The 23,283-nt window shown below is 43.5% G+C and overlaps 1 protein-coding gene across 3 annotated transcripts in view; it reads right to left on the bottom strand.

Moving 5' to 3' along the window:
- The window catches only part of LOC126457325 (esterase FE4-like), a 112,316-nt gene that overhangs the window by 75,139 nt on the left and 13,894 nt on the right, over positions 1-23,283 (bottom strand). For all 3 annotated transcript variants that reach the window (XM_050093521.1, XM_050093523.1, XM_050093522.1), the window contains exons 2-3: positions 10,972-11,182; positions 483-620 (exon numbers count right to left, since the gene is read on the bottom strand). In XM_050093521.1, the coding sequence (XP_049949478.1) occupies positions 483-620; positions 10,972-11,040 (207 nt within the window). In that variant the 5' untranslated portion in view covers positions 11,041-11,182. The remainder of the gene's footprint in view (positions 1-482; positions 621-10,971; positions 11,183-23,283) is intronic.

Here is a 23,283-nt window from a genome sequence, read left to right on the forward strand (position 1 = left end):
TGCTGGTCATAATTGTACATTTTTTGTCTAGAGAGTGGTGCGTCTGCAGTCTTTGAATGCGGTAACCTTCAAAGGCGGTTTGTACGCAGTACAGAACTTTACAGATAAGTGACCTCAATGTGTGGTAAAACAGACATATCTCACCATTTTAGAACAATTTTATTCATTGTGAGTCGCTTTAGCTGGGGTTCTTGTTGGTTAACATGCGAGACCCGAGATTTAGTGCACACATCGGGCAACGTATTCTTCGTGGCAGGTGGAGACTGCACCAGATATCTAAAAAGGTTTATTTGCATGTCATGGAATAAAAAAGATTGTCCGCCCATTCCTACCACATCGCCAACATCATCATCGTCACCAGCATCGTAAGCATCGTGGAACAGAAATAATGTGCACTTTTCTTCTAATCTTTAGTTTAAATATAACAAAACAAAATATATCTTTAACAAGTTGATGTTCTTTAATTCACTTTATCTACTTGCCTGGAACCGAAGATTATCCACGGGCGGTTCTGCATAAGGTATGCCTTCAAAGCTATACATGGTTTTATTTGTGTACGTTGTTCTGATCTGTCCTCTCAGCGTACCAGCATCGATATCCACCATGACGTACTCCTGTGCCTGCATAGATTGTTATTTTGAAATTCATAACTGCGAATATGTAAGCTTAAGAACCTAAAAGAAATTAAAATTATTTTCAAACAATAATTAGCAAAAAACTAGAAGCTGGTATGTCGGATACTAATCTTCGTCTCTGCCAGCGATAAATGAATGTACTACGTAGAATACACTACAGCGATACCCAAAATGAGTTGTTTTTTCAGCGTTATGCAGTGATAACCCTTCACACGTGCCCTCGTGCTGTCACACAGGTCACACCAACATCTCGTGGTGTCAGGTTTCCACCTGAAATTAGTAGTTCAAACGTAGTGCATGATGGGAACTGTGCGTGCAATACAACTGAATTATTGGGTGTTTCCCCTTGCACGTACCTCGATCTTCATCTCTGATACATGACGTTCCCGATGGATGCACGAGAGTCAGTTGGTCAGGGAAGCATTTGTCTTTCGGAAGCGATTGCTGGAGTATCGAAGCACGGTGTTGTGAGGAAATAGATGTACAGATGTACGCGATATGCTCAGTAATGAAGCGCGTTCGTTTCTACTGTTTCCATATGTCTCAGTATTTAAGCACAGAAGAACGAATCATTAATGCACATGTCACCAGTTAATACCATGGGCCGGATTGGGAGTCAAAAGCGGATTCCTGCCCACCGCGAGCAGAGAGCAGTACACTGCCAACTTAATGCGGACGCTCTGCGCGCAAGTGCAGACTGCTGGTCGCAGTATTCCGGTGGCCATATTTAAAACCGATACTTACGTAAAACAACACGCCTCGTAGAGCCTCGGAATAGAAATGTATTTGGATTGGGCATAGCGTATTGTTCCTGTCGCCAACATCAACCCGAAATAATCACGTAACGTAGATATGACTTCGTTGTTTGAATTTTTCGCTAATTACACACATCTACTCAGTACCAAATCTACATTTGTTAACAAATGTACGATTTCACAGGATATCAAGTGTAATGTGTGATTGGACTGAGGATTTTTGGCAGGGAGGACGCATAAAGTTATGTTGGATGGAGAGTCATTACAGAAGTGCGCTCACGGATGTGTGTTGGAATCCACCCTATACATGTTGTGTTATATTAATGACGTTGCGGACAATATTAATAGAAAGCTCAGACTTTTCGTAGGTTCTGCAGTTATCTATAATGGCCCACTGTCTAAAAGAAGCTGCACAAATATTCAGTGAGATCTTTATAAGATTTCAAAATGGTGCAAAGACTGGCAACCTGATTTAATTGTTCAGCAAAGTAAAATTCTACATTTTAAAAAACGAAAAAGATGTAGTATCCTATGAATATAGTATCAGTGAGCTACGGCTGGACTCGATCAGCTCATACAAATATGTGGGTGTGACAATTTGTAGAGATATGAAATGGAAGGATCAAATACTCGTAAGCTGAGTCTGGATAAAGCAGGTGGAGGACTGCGTTTCATTGGCAGAATACAAGGGAATTGCAATCAGTCCACAAAGGATACTGGATACAAAACACTCAGCGACCCATCCTGGAGTACAGCACAAGCATGTGGAACGCATACCAAATAGGTCTAAATGGCAGTACGAATACAAAGAACGGCTGCACGAATGGTCACGGATTGTTTGTCTTGTGACAGCCAGAGCGACAGCACCAGCAGCAGCGAGTACTGTTTGTATAAAGCGTTTATTTTGCATTTTGTTTACGACCTTCCACTAAGGAAGGGGTTCTATTTGTGTTTATCTGCTCTGCATAGTAACTAACAGTTCTTGATAAAACTTTACGTAGTTTTCGTGTTAGATTTCTTAGTGTTTTCTTGATCGTTTAGAACAGAAAGCGCCCTAAAACCGTCTTTTGTTTGTTTCGCGGCCGTTAGCCACTAGTCACCTGAATCAGCAGTTGTCTTGTGACAGCCAGAGCGACAGCAGCAGCGAGTAGTGTTTGTATAAAGCATTTATTTTGCATTTTGTTTACGACCTTCCACTAAGGAAGGGGTTCTATTTGTGTTTATCTGCTCTGCATAGTAACTAACAGTTCTTGATAAAACTTTACGTAGTTTTCGTGTTAGATTTCTTAGTGTTTTCTTGATCGTTTAGAACAGAAAGCGCCCTAAAACCGTCTTTTGTTTGTTTCGCGGCCGTTAGCCACTAGTCACTTGAATCGGCAGTTGTCTTGTGACAGCCAGAGCGACAGCACCAGCAGCAGCGTGTACTGTTTGTATAAAGCGTTTATTTTGCATTTTGTTTACGACCTTCCACTAAGGAAGGGGTTCTATTTGTGTTTATCTGCTCTGCATAGTAACTAACAGTTCTTGATAAAACTTTACGTAGTTTTCGTGTTAGATTTCTTAGTGTTTTCTTGATCGTTTAGAACAGAAAGCGCCCTAAAACCGTCTTTTGTTTGTTTCGCGGCCGTTAGCCACTAGTCACTTGAATCAGCAGTTGTCTTGTGACAGCCAGAGCGACAGCACCAGCAGCAGCGAGTACTGTTTGTATAAAGCGTTTTTGTACTTATTTGCTGCGCTTAGCTTTTAAATAGTTTTTCTGGGAAAACCTAGCGTAGTTTTCGCGTCTCGTATTTCAGTGAGTGTTTCTTGATTATCAGAGTAGCTCATCAGAAGATTATCTTGGGAATTTGTCACCGTATAGAGTAGGGTAAACATAGTCATGTGTAGGGGCTGTGGTTGTTGTGAGCGGACGCAAGGAGAATTGGCCACTCTTCGGGGGCAGGTGGAGGCTTTGTCTGTTAGGCTCATCGAGCTCGAGGCGCAGGCGTCGGCTCGTAGTGGCGTTGGGGCAACTGTGGTGAGACCTATGCCGACTTCGGTGGCCTTGGAATCACATGGAACCCCTGATGTCGCTGCGTCTTCCGGCAGTGAGCATCTTACCGGTCAGCCATCACTCCAGGGTGAATGGCGGACAGTGGTGGGCTCGCGCGTGCCTGGCCGAAAGGCGAAGGTGGGATCTGGCCGCGTGGCAGCTGCCTTACCCCTTTCCAACAGGTACGGGGTGCTTCCTAGTGGTGATGACATCGTTTCCGAGCCACCACAGGGTGCCTCGCCTGTTGGGCCAGTGGCCGATTCTCCGGCAAGGTCCCGACAGTCACAGAGGGCGGGCCTATTAGTTATAGGGAGCTCCAACGTTAGGCGGGTTATGGAGCCCCTCAGGAAAGTAGCGGGTAGGTCGGGGAAGAATGCCAGTGTGCACTCGGTGTGCTTGCCGGGGGGTCTCGTCCGTAATGTGGAGGAGGCCCTTCCGGCAGCTATTGAACGCACTGGGTGTGACCGGCTGCAGATAGTAGCACATGTCGGAACGAATGACGCCTGCCGCTTGGGTTCTGAGGCCATCCTTGGTTCCTTCCGGCGGCTGGCTGATTTGGTGAAGACAACCAGCATCGCACGCGGAGTGCAAGCTGAGCTTAATATCTGCAGCATAGTGCCCAGAGTCGATCGCGGTCCTCTGGTTTGGAGCCGTGTGGAGGGTCTAAACCAGAGGCTCAGACGACTCTGCGACTATAATGGTTGCAAATTCATCGACCTCCGTTATTGGGTGGAGAACTGTAGGGCCCCCCTAGACAGGTCAGGCGTGCACTACACACCGGAAGCAGCTACTAGGGTAGCAGAGTACGTGTGGCGTGCACACGGGGGTTTTTTAGGTTAGAGGGACCCCCCCTTGGGCGAAACGATAAAATACCTGACGGCTTACCAGAGAGGACATTATCATCGTTGATAAAGAACGTCCGTCCTCAGAGACCAAAAACAGGAAAAGTTAACGTAATATTGGTAAACTGCAGGAGTATCCAGGGCAAGGTTCCTGAATTAGTATCTCTTATTGAAGGAAATAGTGCGCATATAGTATTAGGAACGGAAAGTTGGTTAAAACCGGAAGTGAACAGTAACGAAATCCTAGACACAGAATGGAATATATACCGCAAGGATAGGATAAACGCCAATGGTGGAGGAGTATTTATAGCAGTAAAGAATTCAATAATATCCAGTGAAGTTATTAGCGAATGCGAATGTGAAATAATCTGGGTTAAGTTAAGTATCAAAGGTGGGTCAGATATGATAGTCGGATGCTTCTATAGACCACCTGCATCAGCAACCGTAGTAGTTGAGCGCCTCAGAGAGAACCTGCAGAACGTCGTGAAGAAGTTTCGTGATCATACTATTGTAATAGGGGGAGACTTCAATCTACCAGGTATAGAATGGGATAGTCACACAATCAGAACTGGAGCCAGGGACAGAGACTCTTGTGACATTATCCTGACTGCCTTGTCCGAGAATTACTTCGAGCAGATAGTTAGAGAACCAACTCGTGAAGCTAACGTTTTAGACCTCATAGCAACAAATAGACCGGAACTTTTCGACTCCGTGAATGTAGAAGAGGGTATCAGTGATCATAAGTCAGTGGTTGCATCAATGACTACAAGTGTAATAAGAAATGCCAAGAAAGGAAGGAAAATATATTTGCTTAACAAGAGTGATAGGGCACAAATCGCAGAATATCTGAGTGACCACCATCAAACGTTCATTTCTGAGGAAGAGGATGTGGAACAAAAATGGAAAAAATTCAGAAACATCGTCCAGTACGCCTTAGATAAGTTCGTACCGACTAAGGTCCAAAGCGAGGGGAAAGATCCACCGTGGTATAACAATCATGTACGAAAGGTACTACGGAAACAAAGAAAGCTTCATCATAGGTTTAAGAGTAGTCGAATCATAGCTGATAAGGAAAAGCTGAACGAAGCGAAAAAGAGCGTAAAGAGAGCAATGAGAGAAGCATTCAACGAATTCGAACATAAAACATTGGCAAACAATCTAAACAAGAACCCTAAAAAGTTTTGGTCATATGTAAAATCGGTAAGCGGATCTAAATCCCCTATTCAGTCACTCGTTGACCACGATGGAACCGAAACAGAGGACGACCGAAGAAAGGCAGAAATACTGAATTCAGTGTTCCGAAACTGTTTCACTGCGGAAAATCGTAACACGGTCCCTGACTTCAGCCGTCGCACGGACGCCAAAATGGAAAATATTGAAATAAACGATATCGGAATTGAAAAACAACTGCTATCACTTAGTAGCGGAAAAGCATCCGGACCAGACGAGATACCCTTAAGATTCTACAGTGATTATGCTAAAGAACTTGCCCCCTTTCTATCAGCAATTTATCGTAGATCGCTGGAAGAACGTAAAGTACCTAGCGACTGGAAGAAAGCGCAGGTCGTTCCCATTTTCAAGAAGGGTCATAAATCAGATGCGAATAATTATAGGCCTATTTCGCTTACGTCAATCTGTTGTAGAATAATGGAACATGTTTTGTGTTCTCGTATTATGACGTTCTTAGATAATACAAATCTCCTTCATCATAACCAACATGGATTCCGCAAACAGAGATCATGTGAAACTCAGCTCGCCCTATTTGCCCAAGAAATTCACAGTGCCGTAGACACTGGCGAGCAGATTGATGCCGTATTCCTGGACTTCAGGAAGGCATTTGATACGGTTCCGCACTTACGTTTAGTGAAAAAAATACGAGCTTACGGAATATCGGACCAGGTTTGTGATTGGATTCAGGATTTCCTAGAAGAAAGAACACAACATGTCATTCTTAACGGTTCAAAATCTGCAGATGTAGAGGTAATTTCGGGAGTACCGCAGGGAAGCGTGATAGGACCTTTATTGTTTACAATATACATAAATGACTTAGTTGACAACATCGGTAGCTCCGTGAGGCTATTTGCAGATGACACGGTTGTCTACAAGAAAGTAGCAACATCAGAAGACTCGTACGTACTCCAGGAGGACCTGCAGAGGATTAATGCATGGTGCGACAGCTGGCAGCTTTCCCTAAACGTAGATAAATGTAATATAATGCGCATACATAGGGGCAGAAATCCATTCCAGTACGATTATGCCATAGGTGGTAAATCATTGGAAGCGGTAACGACCGTAAAATACTTAGGAGTTACTATCCGGAGCGATCTGAAGTGGAATGATCACATAAAACAAATAGTGGGAAAAGCAGGCGCCAGGTTGAGATTCATAGGAAGAATTCTAAGAAAATGTGACTCATCGACGAAAGAAGTAGCTTACAAAACGCTTGTTCGTCCGATTCTTGAGTATTGCTCATCAGTATGGGACCCTTACCAGGTTGGATTAATAGAAGAGATAGACATGATCCAGCGAAAAGCAGCGCGATTCGTCATGGGGACATTTAGTCAGCGCGAGAGCGTTACGGAGATGCTGAACAAGCTCCAGTGGCGGACACTTCAAGAAAGGCGTTACGCAATACGGAGAGGTTTATTATCGAAATTACGAGAGAGCACATTCCGGGAAGAGATGGGCAACATATTACTACCGCCCACATATATCTCGCGTAATGATCACAACGAAAAGATCCGAGAAATTAGAGCAAATACGGAGACTTACAAGCAGTCGTTCTTTCCACGCACAATTCGTGAATGGAACAGGGAAGGGGGGATCAGATAGTGGTACAATAAGTACCCTCCGCCACACACCGTAAGGTGGCTCGCGGAGTATAGATGTAGATGTAGACCCATGGAAGTGTGTGACGAAGAAGCTGAAAGAACTGAACTGACATACCCTTGAAGATAGAAGTTACTTAGAAAGCTCCACAACCAACTTTGAGTGATGAATGTAGGTATATATTACAGTCCCCTGCGTATCGCTCCGAATGAAATCGCTACGACAAGATTAGACTAGCTACAGTGCTCTCACAGGCATTTAAGCAATCGTTCTTCCCCCTCTCTACATGTGAAAGGAACGGGAAAGAAGCACTAATAAATAATACAATGTGACGTAACAAGTGCCATGCACCTGCAAACAGTGGAAGGAAGATTAGGCTTTAACGTCCTATTGACTGCCAACACTAAGCTTGATCATCCTCTTCTAAAATTCTGTTAAGCGGTATGAACTCCAAACCAGATAGTTCTGGCGGAGGAAATCAAAAAAGTTCCAAGAAGGGTCGCGCATTTTGTATCATGATGAAATGGTGGTGAGAGTGTCACGGATGTGGTGAGCGAATTGCAGTGGTAATTTTTAAACCAAAGGTGCTTTTCGGTGCATCAAGACCTCTTCACGAAATCATAACCACCTACTTTCTCCTTCAAATGACGAAATATTTTGTGACCCTTACGTAAAAAGAGAGTCGACAAAATATTTTGCTGATTCCCACCTATGACCACCAACATAACATGCAAGTAATCAGAAATGGATCGGAAAGATTAAAATGTTGTTTCTGCCAGGTGCTATCCGAGATTGTAACGGTAGAAAAAGTCTAAAAGTGGTTCTTCGACCGGTAGATACATAGCCTGAAAGTGGTTCTGTGGATTCTCTACCAAAGATTTAGGTGTGAACTGCAGAATAATGTTATAGATGTAGATTTTAAGACGGAGCATATTTTTGGATCTCACAAAAGTGGCACAAATAGGCAGTTATGCCCTTTTCGAAGAATTTATACTTAATTTGGTCTTCGTTTACCTTCTACATACACTACTTCACACAGTGATATGCGTTTGGTCTCGAGTGTATGAAAGGACGCAAGAAGAGTAAAATCGGGGACGAGATGATTAGAGAGCAGCACAGTTCGTCTTGCGAAGTGAGAGGCAAGAAAATTTTACGAGAGCATTGGCCATCAACGATTTAGGGGCAGCTAGGAAAATGTACATGGCTGGAAGGGAATTTCGACCACGCTCTTCCTGAATGCAACATCAGTGTTGGAACGTGAGACGGGAGTCAAATATAACCAGAGAATCACGTTTCGTACATTTAATGACTGAATTCCTCGTATATTCTTCATTTCTGATTAGCGAACACACATGGCATACCTAGGAAACGCGTGAACAGTTAACAGTACTCTGATCGGAATCTTCTGCACTAGCGATGTAATGACATTGAAAATCGTACGTTTACCGGCAAACATAAGCAGCACTATAGTCAGGTGACTTTCGGAGTCAATGATAGCGTCAAAAATTCCGTTCTGTGAATCTCAGTGTTCACTCCATAGGTATTCCCACCCTATGTGTGTAATAAGGGAGAAGAAGTATGAATTCACAGATTACAGCTACTTGTATTTACGAGGTGCATTCACTTTGCAACACCTGAATTTTTTTCTTACAAACAAATCACACGAAAACTGTGGAACTCATGTCAATTCTCGACGTAATTTCCTTGCAGCCGTACACATTTTTCACAACGTCGACACCAAGATTCCATGGCCGCTGCGAGTGCTTCTTTGAGTGTCTGGTTTGACCACTGGAAATCGTTGATACAACAGCGGCGTGGCTAGTGAATCGGCAGACCCAGAGTGTGTCTCTCATCGTTGGAAACAGCCAAAAGTCACTAGGAGCCAGGTCAGGTGAGAAGGGAGTGTGAGAAATCAGTTCAAAGCTGTTGTCACGAAGAAACTGCACCGTTGCGTTGGCCCGATGCGTTGGTGCGTCGTTTTGACGAAAGAGCACATGCCCGGCGGTTTCTCACGCAATGTTGGAAGGAGCCTGTTCTTCAGAACATTTTGATAGTATGCACCTGATAACGTAAAGGGCTTTGGAACGCAATGAGTACGGATTGAACCATCGCTGTCCTAGAACAAGGCCACCTTCATCTTTTTAGCACTGACGCATACCCGAAATGTTTTGATGGCGGTGAGTGTGTATGTACTTCCATTAACGTGACTGGCGCTTCCTTTCAGTACTGAAAAATGAAATCCATGTCTAATCCATTGTCACAATCGATGAAAAGAAAGTCCCATGCATCTCATTATCATGCGTCAACATTGCTGACAACATACCACGCGTGCAGCCCCTTGGTCATAGAGGTGATGTTTTCCACACGCATTCTATCCTCCAAAATGACTTCCTTCTCTTGCTCCATTACGTCAGTAATCACGAACGTTATTAACGGCTGATTTTGATACATAAAATAGCGACGTTTTCATTACAAGAATAGCGTGTAGTCATTCGTGTTCTCGATTTTCACACCGATTGAAATTAATCGCTAGCTAAGTGAGACGTGTGGTGATGGTTAAGGAGACTTATGCCACAGCCGAATAGGACGCTAAAATAACTGGTCACTACTGATGGACGGTTCTTATTGATTGTTGTGTTTCGGAAACAGCCCACCAATCGAACATCAAAAAGAAAAGTCTTCGTACAAAGTATGGAGTCAATCGTCAGCCCTCAGAATCAGTACTCAGCTAGTTGAGTGCTGACGCTGACGGCTGACACATACTTTATATAAAGACCTACGGTTTTTATGTCCTGATAATGGGAATCAATAACTAAGAACTGTTGAACAGAGGTAAACAGCTACTTTAGCGACATATTGTGCAGTGGCATAAGCCTCTGCAAGTTTACGCCATGTTCGCCGGCGTCCTGCGCTACTTCATGGCCAAGTTAAATGTGGTGATAGTGTCGTGGATATCTCTATCACAAATAGTTAAAAAGAGTGCCACTGGACTAAAACTAGAAAATGATATCTGTGGAAAAATATAACATGTTAACTTTAGTGTGGTACTCTAACATACAGCAGAACATATTGTAACAAATGCTTTAACAGAACATTGTAACCGGAAGAAATTACTGACACATCAACTCTAATCTTGTCAGCTACAATTTCATGTGAGTATCTGGAGAAATATCTGCAAAAACAAATGATCTTTGGTTGGTACCTAGTACCCTATGTAGAGGGTGCAGATATTCAAACTCACTTCAGTCTATTGCAGCTTTAGTAACTTAGTACTATGAATCAAAAATATACTGTATTGGAAACAGTGTACAACTGTATCACTATTTTCGTGATTACATCAAGCCTCCAGGATGGATGGTTGTTTCACTATCATAAAGAGACCTAAATCTCCTCATTATCGAGGTCACCAGGAATACTCCTCACCCCTGCCCCCACGGCCCAATCATCAAACAAAAGTAAAAGAATGAAAGAATGTGTTAAGGAAAAGACTTTGCCTAATGATATTTAGTTACACGAATATGAAAATGTATGTAAAATGTTCATGTTAATGAAGGAATTAGTACTGAATGGAGGTTAGCAATTAGCTTTTCTTAATTAGCGAGTGTGTACTATGACTGGTTGACATCCCGTAACATACAGCAGTGCATGTAAGATTAGAAATCAGTGATACCGTGTTTTCCATCTGTAACTGAAGTCAGATATGGTTAACCGAATGCTGCTGAGAAAAAAAGAGTACAATATTATTTGTTTCCAGCTGCCATTACGTATTACTTGGAACTGAATATTGCACTACAGCAGTCTTAGAAAATAAGTATCCAAGCCAGTGTGAAAGTTAACTGAGAAAGATTAATGGTTATTAAATGAATTTTTTTACTTACGGATACGGAGGTCGGTGCCGCAGAAACCATAAATAATACAGTTAGAGGAAACGCTTGTCTGAGGTCCATGTCAACGCAGGATTGTTTCCAAAGTAAATAAATCACTGGTGACAATATAGTGTAAGTTCGTTCTTGTTCCTAGAATAATTCTCTTACTACAAAAAAATTCAGTGATGCAAGATTCAATACTCCAGTCAGCTTCGTGTCATACCTGTAACACATGAGAAAATAAAGATGTTTATCACTATAGCACGTAGGCATACCAGAAATTTTGATGGCGACTTAAAGCTTCTTTACGCATAAAATAACGCTGTCAGTATGGAGTATTACCCTGCACACAAGGATCATTTATCTAACAAGAGACTTACTTAGTATTCGTTCGTATACTGTAATATTGGGATATAATTTTAAGATTGATAAGTAAATTAAATTATAAGAAACTAAAATTCGATAGTGAATTACGAAGCGTGTGATAATCGTCTGCCATTTGATGTTCGCTGGTTGGCTATAAGTTTCAGACTTCAGTGATAAAAATCACCCCGTTGCTGCCATTTTCTAACGTCATTTACCCATCTTCCATTAAGTCGTCGCTTCGGAATTTTTCTTATGTCTCGGTGATTAGGAAAGTAGATGCTTGGTTCACTCACTGTCCATTCGCCTAGCTACACATCCCTCTCAGTCTCCATTTCCAGTCATAAATTCCTCTTCTGCTACAGTTTGTTAAAACTATTTAGCTTATTTGGATCACAACAGGCCTTTTTTTCTGTCAACCCAGTCGCTGTCATCAACTGCCCTAATTACAAGCAACGGTCAGCTCAATGACTTCAACGTTAGTTTGAACTACGTTTTTCAGTAATGAGTATTTTTATACGCATAAGAGAAAGTAAGGTGATTTCATACATTTAATCCCAGTAAATCACAATGTAATATCAACACTCCACTGATCTGAGAGAGACGGCGATATTATTTGTATGGTGCCTAGCTCTGCGCATGGCATACGTTAGTCCTCTGCAGGAAATAAGTAGGTGACCCGGCGTGCAGCTCGACGGTTCATATCTCATCAGTGAAGCTTCTGTTATGCTGATTCTTGGCTCAAATGGCTCTGAGCACTATGGGACTTAACATCTTAGGTTATCAGTCCCCTAGAACTTAGAACTACTTAAACCTAAGTAACCTAAGGACATCACACACACCCATACCCAAGGCAGGATTCGAACCTGCGACCGTAGCAGTCGCACGGCTCCGGACTGAAGCGCCTAGAGCCGCTCGGCCACCGCGGCCGGCGCTGATTCTTGAATACAAGTGTTACTCGCTGACAGGAATGTCAATTGTGTATAGTTGTGTAACATGATTTTTGCTTTATTCATTTGTGCTAACAGGGAAATGTGGATGATCAACACTTGGAGGTAAGAGTATTCTTCAAAATTCGGTGTCTGTCCTCGGCTTGTAGAATGTAGTTCTAATTTCCTTCGGATATCAAGAGGCTGATGTTCGCGCCAATAAGAGGGGTTGAAAAGGGTGTTGATATCCATTCGCTATCAGTTTCCCATACAACTTTGTTTTGTCAGACAGTGCACACTGCTATCTGCGACAGTGCGTGTCTGCAATAACCCCTGTTTCGCCCGCTCCGCACAGATGCTAGTCGCATATTGGGTAATCGTGATGTCATTGAAGCCCGAAAGGGCGGCATGACAACAATGGAACAAAATTACTTACACCGAGGAAATTGATTTTATAATATGGTTTTTGATATCTTTACTGCGAGACAGAAAGGTTTTTTTTTATTTATTCGATGAAGACTTCATAATAAGATAATAATAAATTTTCTTTGCTTTAATTGTGCGCGAGCCGTTGCCTTCTCACAACTGTAACAATTTCGTATCCAATACAGAACTTTCCCACTTCTTAATTAGGTAATATTAGCAACAATTCAGAAATGATGAACTCACTTCGTCCAACCTCCTGTAATCTACGATGAACATATATATTTTGTAACATCATTTCTTTGCAGTTCTTCATTATAATGAAGAATACCTTCGTAAAGTGAAATTTTTAAATTTGCCAATAGACTTTTTAAGGGAATCACCATTAACGTAATTTGTCACGCCATCGTCCGTTTCCCAGTCTTTGTCATTGACTAGATACAGTTTCACAATTGCATTTTAAAATGCAGACACATTAGGTGGACTCATTACACACAGAATTCACCTGTAGTTAGTTAGCTGTTCAGTAAATGAGACAGGCCTTTTTAGTAGCAGTTTCCAGAGTCCTGTTGGCCGAGCGTTATTCATTGCCACAGGTAAGCCAAAAAGAGAAAAAGAAAAAAATATATATATTTCAGATTTCCAGAGACTCCCTTTCATTTGACCAGATATCAATTACATTTTTGTCCAATGTCCTGTCAGAGTAATAAAGAAGTATAAAACAGAGTGTAACGATTTTGAAGCGAACTTAGGTACAATCTGGTTTTTCTTTATTAGGCGATTCGGTACACTTTCTTGGAAATCACGCTGTCAGCTTAACTTCTGTTTCGCCGTTTCGATTCATTGTTTGCAATGGATGCAGATTCTCAGACAAGCTTTCTGGCATTCTAAGCAAAGTAACTGCCAATGCAAAATCAATACATAGAAACTATAATAAAACTAATTTTTTTTTTTTTTTTTTTTTTTTTTTTTTTTTTTTTTTTTTTTGTGGAAGTAGCTTTCAGGGCAGTTCTTCTTAAATATGTTGGGACCGTTCGTTCCTCTTGGTGGATCCCGAGGGAGAATTATCTGGCTTTCATAAGCTGTGCATGAGCTTCCAGGGCTAGGAAAATACTGAACGTCATCTGGTACAATTCCGTGGCGAAGATGGACGGCATTGTTAGGATTCTCTCAGAGCTTACTTAAGCGATGGTATAGGTGCTGTGATATCACATAGGTCCTCCAACAGCATGGAACAACGTGGTACATGTGCATGTAAAACATTAACAGCCGTCTAGATGAATTATAACCAAGTAAGAAGGAAAACTCCCGATGACCCATGGACCTTGCTAAAAGGGAGTAGCTTGCGTGCTTCGACGATACATATAGCACCCACAACGGAGCGGTATCTGTGGGGTGGCCAGACAAACATGTGGTTCCTGAAGAGGGGCAGCACCCTTTTCAATACTTGCAGTGGCAATGGTCTGGATGACTGACGGATCATTGTAGTATCAGCCAACATGGCCTTGCGTGCAGGGCCTGAGAACGGCTGAAAGCATAGGGAACTACACCTGTTACTTTTCCCGAGGACATGTAGCTCTACTGCATGGTCAAATGATATGGTATCCTCTTGCGTAAACTAGTTCCCAGCACAGGTCGCTAGACAGTGCTATTCAGGATGGCGTCTTCATCAAGAAATACAAACGTGGCATTCAACGGGTCAGAGGGTAAAATTTTAGATCCATAATTTGGGAAGGTAGGTTAGAAATTTTAAAAACGGAAATGGATAGACTGAAGTTAGACATAGTGAGAATTAGTGAAGTTCGGTGGCAGGATGAACAGGAGACAATAGGATTATGAATAAAGAATTAAATAAGAGTAATGCAGGAGTATGTCTAACAATGAATAAAAAATAGGAATACGGGTAAACTATTATAAAGAGTATAGTGAAAGCATTATCATAGCCAAGATAAACACGAACACAACACCCACCACAGTAGTTCAACTTTATATGGCAACTAGTTCCACAGATGATGAAAAGACTGAAAGAATGTATGGTGACATAACATAAATTATTCAGATAGTTAAGGCAGAGGAATATTTAATCGTGATGGAGGATTTGAATTCGATAGTACGAAAAGGAAGAGAAGAAAACTAGTAGGGGAATACGGACTATGGCAAAGAGATGAAAGAGAAAGCTGGCTGCGGTATTTTGCACATAGCAAACACTTGGTTTCATAATAATGAAAAAAAGTTTTATACGTGGAAGATACTTGTAGACGACGGAAGGTTTCAGATTGATTATACACTACTGGCCATTAAAATTGCTACACCAAGAAGAAATGCAGATGATAAACGGGTATTCATTGGACAAATATATTATACTAGAACTGACATGTGACTACATTTTCACCCAATTTGGGTGCACAGATCCTAAGAAATCAGTACCCAGAACAACCACCTCTGGCCGTAATAACGGCCTTGATACGCCTGGGCATGGAGTCAAACAGAGCTTGGATGGTGTGTTCAGGTACAGCTGCCCATGCAGTTTCAACACGATACCACAGTTTATCAAGAGTAGTGACTGGCGTATTGTGACGAGCCAGTTGCTCGGCCACCATTGACCAGACGTTTTCAATTGGTGAGAGATCTGGAGAATGTGCTGCTCAGGGCAGCAACCGAACATTTTCTGTATCCAGAAAGGCCCGTACAGGACCTGCAACATGCGGTCATGCATTATCCTGCTGAAATGTAGGGTTTCGCAGGGATCGTAACCACGGATCGTAACACATCTTAAATGTAACGTCCACTGTTCAAAGTGCCGTCAATGCGAACAAGAAGTGACCGAGACGTGTAACCAATGCCACTCCATACCATCACGCCAGTCGATGACGAATACACGCTTCCAATGTGTGTTCACCGCGATGTCGCCAAACACGGATGCGACCATCATGATGCTGTAAACAGAACCTGGATTCATCCGAAAAAATGACGTTTTGCCATTCGTGCACCCAGGTTCGTCGTTGAGTACACCATCGGAGGCGCTCCTGAATGTGATGTAGCGTCAAGGGTAACCGCAGCCATGGTCTCCGAGCCGATAGTCCATGCTGCAGCAAACGTCGTCGAACTGTTCGTGCAGATGGTTGTTGTCTTGCAAATGTCCCCATCTGTTGTCTCGGGGATCGAGACGTGGCTGCACGATCCGTTACAGCCATGCGAATAAGATACCTGTCATCTCGACTGCTGGGGATACGAGGCCGTTGGGATTCAGCACGGCGTTCCGTATTACCCTCCTGAATCCACCGATTCCATATTCTGCTAACATTCATTGGATCTCGACCAACGCGAGAAGCAATGTCGCGATACCATAAACCGCAATCGCGATAGGCTACAATCCGAACTTTATCAAAGTCGGAAACGTGATGGTACGCATTTCTCCTCCTTACACGAGGTCCCACAACAACGTTTCACCAGGCAACGCCGGTCAACTGCTGTTTGTGTATGAGAAATCGGTTGGAAACTTTCCTCACGTCAGCATGTTGCAGGTGTCGCCACCGGCGCCAGCCTTGTGTGAATGCTTTGGAAAGCTAATCATTTGCATATCACAGCATCTTCTTCCTGTTGGTTAAATTTCGCGTCTGTAGCACGTCATCTTCGTGGTGTAGCAATTTTAATGGCGAGTAGTGTATAATGGCAAGACACGGGTTTCGACGTCAGATTTTATAGTGCAACTCATTTCCAGGATTAGATGAGGACTCTGGTTATAATTTATTGGTTATGAACTGTAGCTTATGACTGACATATTTAAAAAGGAAGCAAGTTAAGAAGATGGGACATAGGTAAGTTGAAAGAACCAATGTTTGTTGATTGAAAGGGAAATATTTTTGGAAATTTGTGGTAAGATCCTATGGGACCAAACTGCTGAGGTCATCGGTCCATAAGCGTACATATTACTTAATCTAACTTAAACTAACTAACGCTAAGGACAACGCACTCACCCATACCCCAGGGAGGACTCGAACCTCCGATGGGGAGAGCCAGGGGGAAAGGAATGCAGTAACAGACGAATGGACAGCTTTGATAGATGAAATAGTGAAGCCAACAGAGCTTCAAGTAGATAAAAAGGCAGGGTCTATTGGTAATCCTTAGATATCACATGGCTATTGAATTTAAACGATTAATGGAGAAAATATAAATAGGTAGCAAATTAAGCATACGATTAAAAACTGCGATCGACAGAGAGAGAAGAATGCCCAAGAAGGAATGACAAGATAAATACAAGCGTATAAAAAGGTGTTTAATTAGGTGAAAGAGAGATACAGCCTATAGGAAAAGAAAAGAGGCATCTTGAGAAAAGAGAAGTAGCTATATGAATATCAAGAGCTCCATGGAAAACCAGTACTAAGCAAGGAAGGAAAAACTGAAAGTTGGAAGAAATATATAGAGGGACTTTACAGGAAAATGAACCTGATGGCAATATTGTAGAAAGGGAAGAGGAATTAGGTGACAATAAGATGGGAGATACGATACTGCGAGAAGAATCTGATAGAGCACTGAAAGATCTTAAACGAAACCAGGCCTCTGTAACAGACGGCATTCCCTCAGAACGACATATCCTTGGGAGAGCGAGCCATGACTAAATTATTCCATCTGCTGCACAAGATATGTGAGGCAGGCGAAATACCCTCAGACTTCAAGACGATTGTAATAATACTAATTCCAAAGAAAGAAGTTGCTGTCAGGTGTGAATATTACCGAACTGTCAGTTTAATAAGTCATCGCTGCAAAATATTTATTCAAATTATTCACTGAGGAATGGAAAAATTGTTATAAAACCGATCACGGGAAGATCAATTTGGATTTCACAGAAATATAGGAAGGTTCGAAGCAATACAGACCCTGCGACTTGTCTTAGAAGGCAGTTACAGAAAGGTCAACCTACGTTTATTGCATCTGTAGACTCAGGTAAAGCCCTTGACTGAAATATATTCTTTGAAATTGTGAAGGGTATCAGATAGTGTAAGGTTATATACAACTTGCACTAAAACCCGATGGCAGTTATGAGAGTCGAAGGGCATGAAAGGGAAGTAGTGGTTGAGAAGAGGGTGAGGAAGGATTGTGGCCTATCCCTGATATTCAATCTGCACATTGAGCAAGCAGTAAAGGAATTAAAGCTGAGGGATAAGAAATAAATAGTTTGAGGTTTACTGATGTCTGAGACTTGGAACTGCAGTTGAACGGAGTGTACATTGTCTTGAAAGGAGGACATTAGAGCGACACCAACAAAAGCAAAACAAGGGTGATCGAATTAAATCAGGCGATGCTGAGGGAATCAGATTATGTTATGAGTCATTAAAAGTAGTAGATTTAAGTATTGTGAAGTCTTTCCTGAATGTTTCTCTCTGGAGTGTAAACTTGTACGGATATGAAATATGATCATGAAGCAGTCTAGACACGGAGAGAATAGAAGCTTTTGAAACCTGGAGATACAGAAGAATGCTGAAGATTAGATGGATAGATGACGTAACTAATGAGGGAGTACTGAGTAGAACTGGAGAGAGAATAAACTTGTAGCATAACCTGACTGAAAGAATGGATCGGTAGATAGGATACTTATGAGACAACACAGAATTATCAGTTTATCAGTTTAGTACTGGAGAGAAGTATGCGTGTGAGTGAGAGGGTCGGGGGGGGGGGGGGGGGGGGAGGAGGGCGAGGGGTCCGGGATTGTAGCGTTAAGCGTTAGAACAAAAGATGAATAGAATAAGCGGGTTCAAGTGGATATAGGTCGAAATAGTAATTCTGAGATGAAGAGGCTTACACATCGTAGAGTAGCGCGGAGAGCTGCATAAAACCAGTCTGCTTGAAGTATCAAGAAATTACGTGTTTCCTTATACAGAACACAATATCACCAGATCTTGAACTAAAAGCCATTAATTTCACTCCGTGGTCCCCCAGTAAACTTACTCAATAAGACGGCATAGCGAGTACAGTGGTTGCCACTGTATCTGACCAACTACAGCAGCGTGCTGTAAAGACATCTGCACGGGAAATTTCTTGAATGAGTACGTACCAAGCGAGTTTACGCAGGGGTATCTTTTAAGGTGACGGATTTCCAGTATGTCCCTTCCACGCCACAGACCAGCGAGTGAATTTCGATTCACCTTGGACGAAAAGCAATGTCAAAACATTCTACAACGCATTTCAAATGCCGGCCTTCACACAAGCCTTAAAGGAACGGCAAGGGATTTCATCGTCAAGATTTCTCATGAAGAAAATTTTTACGCTGAACGTAAGTGGATGGACGGTAACTCATCTGCTAACATCCGAAATAAACCTTCGAAATAAATCTTCGCAGCGCTCATTCACAGTAGTGGATTTAGTCCATTTGTGTCCCCTTAATATTTTTCTGTTGTTTGTTTTGTTTTTGTGACACGTTGAAAATAGTCAGACACCAATTGAATACTTTTTCCGTGCGCGTTCTTACACAAAAGAAGTCAGAGATCCGAGAGCGAAATAGAATATGCGTCTTAGAATAACTGGATAAAGAAAAAGCGAACGCAGTGTATAAACAAGAACATAAATTGGTGAAACACTTTTCATTAAATAACCTTTCTCAGCGGGAAACTTTCACCTCTGTTAGCGGAGAAAACAAAATGTAGTTGTTTTTGACGTCATTTGGCAACAGGAAGGAGAAAACAACGTATAACACAAAAACGCTCTGTAAATACCGTTTCAAATAATACTTAAAAGGCGATATACAGAGTGTTTGAAAGTCTTCACATTAAACATCTAGGGGAAATAGATCAGTTCATGTGGGACAACTATATTTAGAGACAAAATGTACACTACGCTTCCCAGTGAGGCTGCATTCACTCCTTGATCGCTCGCCCACGCTTATTCTCTCAGTCGTCTTCTGTCGTAGCGAGATGTCGTGGGCGCTGGAGAAGTTAATATAGACGTTCAGCAAATCAACGGGTGTGGCGGAAAGCCGTCCAGCTGGGCCTTTTCTACCGGCGTCCTCGTCTGGCTTCCGCAACAACAATGACCCCAGCGATGACAGCGGACAACCCTCAGGACACAGAAGTGTGTGGTGCAGAGCCCACACCTCCCGTTGCTGACAGACCTAAGGCGTCGCAGGGCGCACCGAAACTTCGACTGACGACGGAGTCGGCTGCCGCTATCATGTCGGAGTCCTCAGATGTTCGGTAACGAAAAGAGCGTCATGAGTGGCTGACCACCCGGCCGTACACTGAAAATCAACGGGGCAGGGAGCGCCGCATACGTCAACAGCACTCAGAGCCGCCGAAAGGCGAGACTCTGCAGCAGAGGAGTAGACAATGGAACAAATGCCAAGCAACAGTGGCACTCGAAGACGACTAGCGCAAGAAGTAACCCGCTGCTAGCATTTCGCGTGCCAGCAAAGGTTGCAAGCAGAAAGTGGTGGTCGACAAGCGAGGCTGGTCTCCACTCGCAGCCAGTCTAGCAAGGCAGGCACGCTCACCGCAGTTGGAGAGTCGCGCCGAGACGCAGTTCAGAGGCTCCGAAGGCGCCTTCACCCTCATGCAGATGCGAGAAAATGACGCTTCGACATCAGCAGCCGCAATAGCGGACAATCTTAGCCCCAACCATGGTGGCCAGCGAGCTGCCGTAAGGTTGGAGCCGAGGCCACCACCGACCGTCGCTCGATCAAATGACAATATCGCAGATTCCTACATCAGGTACCACAGTGGCTCAAGTCAGACTTCACTGTAAAATCACCAGGAAAGAACCTCATGCAGATTAACCTCCGCAGCTACAACGACTACCGCAGTGTGACCAGTGGAGCACTCACAATCCAGTGGATGTTCTACACTTCAAATGTTCAAATGTGTGTGAATTCCTAAGGGACCAAACTGCTGAGGTCATCGATCCCTAGAGTTGCTCGAACCTCCGGCGGAAGGGGCCGCGCAATGTTCTACACTTGCGCCACAGAACCGGACAAGGTGATCACGGCTGTATTTCGTGGCTTCCCACATACAAAGCAGCCTTATCCCCTACAAGAAGAGCTCAAAAACCTCGAGATCGGGGTAAATACAGTGTTATGTATGAAATCACCAGACACAGGTGAGGACAGACCCCCTGAACTGGCCATCGCCAGGGACGACACTGTAAATCAGATATTGTTCGCCGTGACCAGGATCTCGAAGATGGTAGTGATTGTAGAAAACCAGAAGCCACAGCTTTGGTGGCCTCAGTGCTTCATATGTCAGGGCATCGGGCATGTTCCAGGCAACTCCCGATGCCTGGTGCCTTCATTAACAGTACGTTTATGCTGCAGCCTCGCTATTGGCAACTCACTGCTCACTGCTGGCACATCGTAGCCTTGCTGCTCGCCAGGAGCCTTGCCACAGTTAAGCTGCAACCTCGCATCTCGTCGTTCGCTGGGAGTAATTACCCTGCAGCTGTTTATATACCTGGCAGACTGCTACCAGAGCCAAACATGGTACTGCTGGAGTGACCTCGAAGCAGACAATCATGGCTCAAGTTTCATGATATCCGACAATGGTCGTGGTGCGAAACACAAACAGGATTCATATCATCTCCTGGCGAGCATAGCAGCAGCAGCGCGAACAGCGATCGTGCAGATTAAATGGGCGAGAAGACTCAGTAGGCTTGTTCCATTATAGCCAGGCTATGCTGAAGAGCAGCGAGCAGCGAGGTAGCAGCATAAACACACCCTGTGTGCTGGCGGCCATCCAACCCAGCAGTGCACCCTGAAGAGAGAAGACGAACCATTGTCCGTGGACTGTGGCAGGAAACACGTGGATTGTTACCGCTGGCTGCGAGAAATTGAAACTGCGTTAGCTCGTCAGTAGGGAATACCCTACAGGACGCCACACAAGTCCATAGCAGCAGACTCCCACGGCCGTCCAGGCTCTAGTCAGGGCGACATGCCACGAGCGCGAGTAGGTGCGCAGTCAGACGTCCGCGCCCAGATAAACCTCAGGGTGCAAGCGAGGCGGGCGTCGTCGCCGGCGCAGAGCTGCCACAGCCTCCGGTCACTGACGCAGCAGCCGTGGCCACTCCACACTCTAGAAGACGGCATGCACCCACCAGCAAGCGCATTCTCTAGACGCAGACGGGCTCTCCGCACGAGATGGACTTGCGGAATGGCCCGCATGCAGCAGAGTAGGCGAACTGCGCCCTCACCGCACAGAAAAATACCAGGTGGGACGTCGACACCGAGAAAGGTGGCGACAGTGGCCATGCTGTAGCCGTCGACCGTAATGTCTGAGCTGAATCGCTTTCCGGCAAAATGTTCTTTTAACCTAGGGAACAGGCGATAGTAACAGGGCGCCAAATCAGGACTATTGGGTGGGTAGGTGATTACGTTCCACTGAAACTATTGCAGGAGAGCAACGGTTTGCCGAGCGATGTGTGGGTGAGCGTTGTCATGGTGAATGTGTACGCCCTTGCTCAACATTCCTCTTCTCCAGTTCTGAATCGCCCGTTTGAGTTTTTTCAGAGTCTCACAATACCTGTCAGCGTTAACTGTGGTCAGAGCGATTCAGCTCCGACGAGGTGAAGGAAGAGGTTCATAACTTTCTGAACAGCATGGCGACGAGCTGGTATGACATGGGCATACAAAAACTGCCATAGCGTCTACAAAAACGCATCGACAGAAATGGTGATTATGTGAAAAATAGCTAAATGTTCAAGCTGTAAACTGATGTAAACCATTGTAGAAATAAACAGGTCTATGTACTTATAAAAGAAAGGACTTCTTACTTTTGGGATTACCCTCGTAGTTTAGACAAGAAGAGAGTAGAAGCTTTCGAAATGTGATGCTACAGAAGAATGCTGAAGATTAGATGGGTAGATCACGTACTAATGAGGAGGTACTGAATAGAATTGGTGAGAAGAGGAATTTACGGGACAACATGACTAAAAGACATATTCTGAGGCAACAAGAGATCATAAATTTAGTATTGAAGGGAAGCGTGGTGGGTATAAACCATGTAGGGAGACCAAGAGCTGAATACACTAAGCAAATTCAGAAGGATGTAGGTTGCAGTAGTTATTCTGAGATGAAAAGGCTTGCACAAGATAAAGTAGCATGGAGAGCTGTATCAAACCAGTCTCTGGACAGAAGACCACAACAATAACAACTGCGTGCGCTGCATACTACCTGAGTCCAGTAAACTGAGTGATTTTCAGCAAGAGAGCCTTAAGAATGAGTATTTCTGTATTCCTGACAACCCGCAAGGGGTTCGACATGTCGAAACCTGTACTGAAATTTTTCACAGTATTTAAAAAAATGTTAAAGTTACTTATTTATGTCTCACGAAGAATTTCATAAAAAATAGGTTTGTACAACCCTTCCTGCTAGGCAAGCCAATCTCCGAGTAAGCAAACGCAGCCGTGACAAGAGAACATAGCGGAAAGTCCAAAGTGCATTCACTCGAATTTTAAGCACTTGAACCATACCAAGAATGTCTGAAGTCAATAATTGTTTCAATAACCTGCAGTTCATAATGACAACTAAACTCTTGCAGATGTAATTGCTACATAAGTGACTACCAGAGAAACGACATTCAATTCAGTGTATGTTACATCCCAGATGATTTCCATCAACCGGGATGTTCGT

This window comes from Schistocerca serialis, chromosome 2 (assembly GCF_023864345.2).
Source record: "Schistocerca serialis cubense isolate TAMUIC-IGC-003099 chromosome 2, iqSchSeri2.2, whole genome shotgun sequence".
Taxonomy (NCBI): Eukaryota; Metazoa; Arthropoda; class Insecta; order Orthoptera; family Acrididae; genus Schistocerca; species Schistocerca serialis.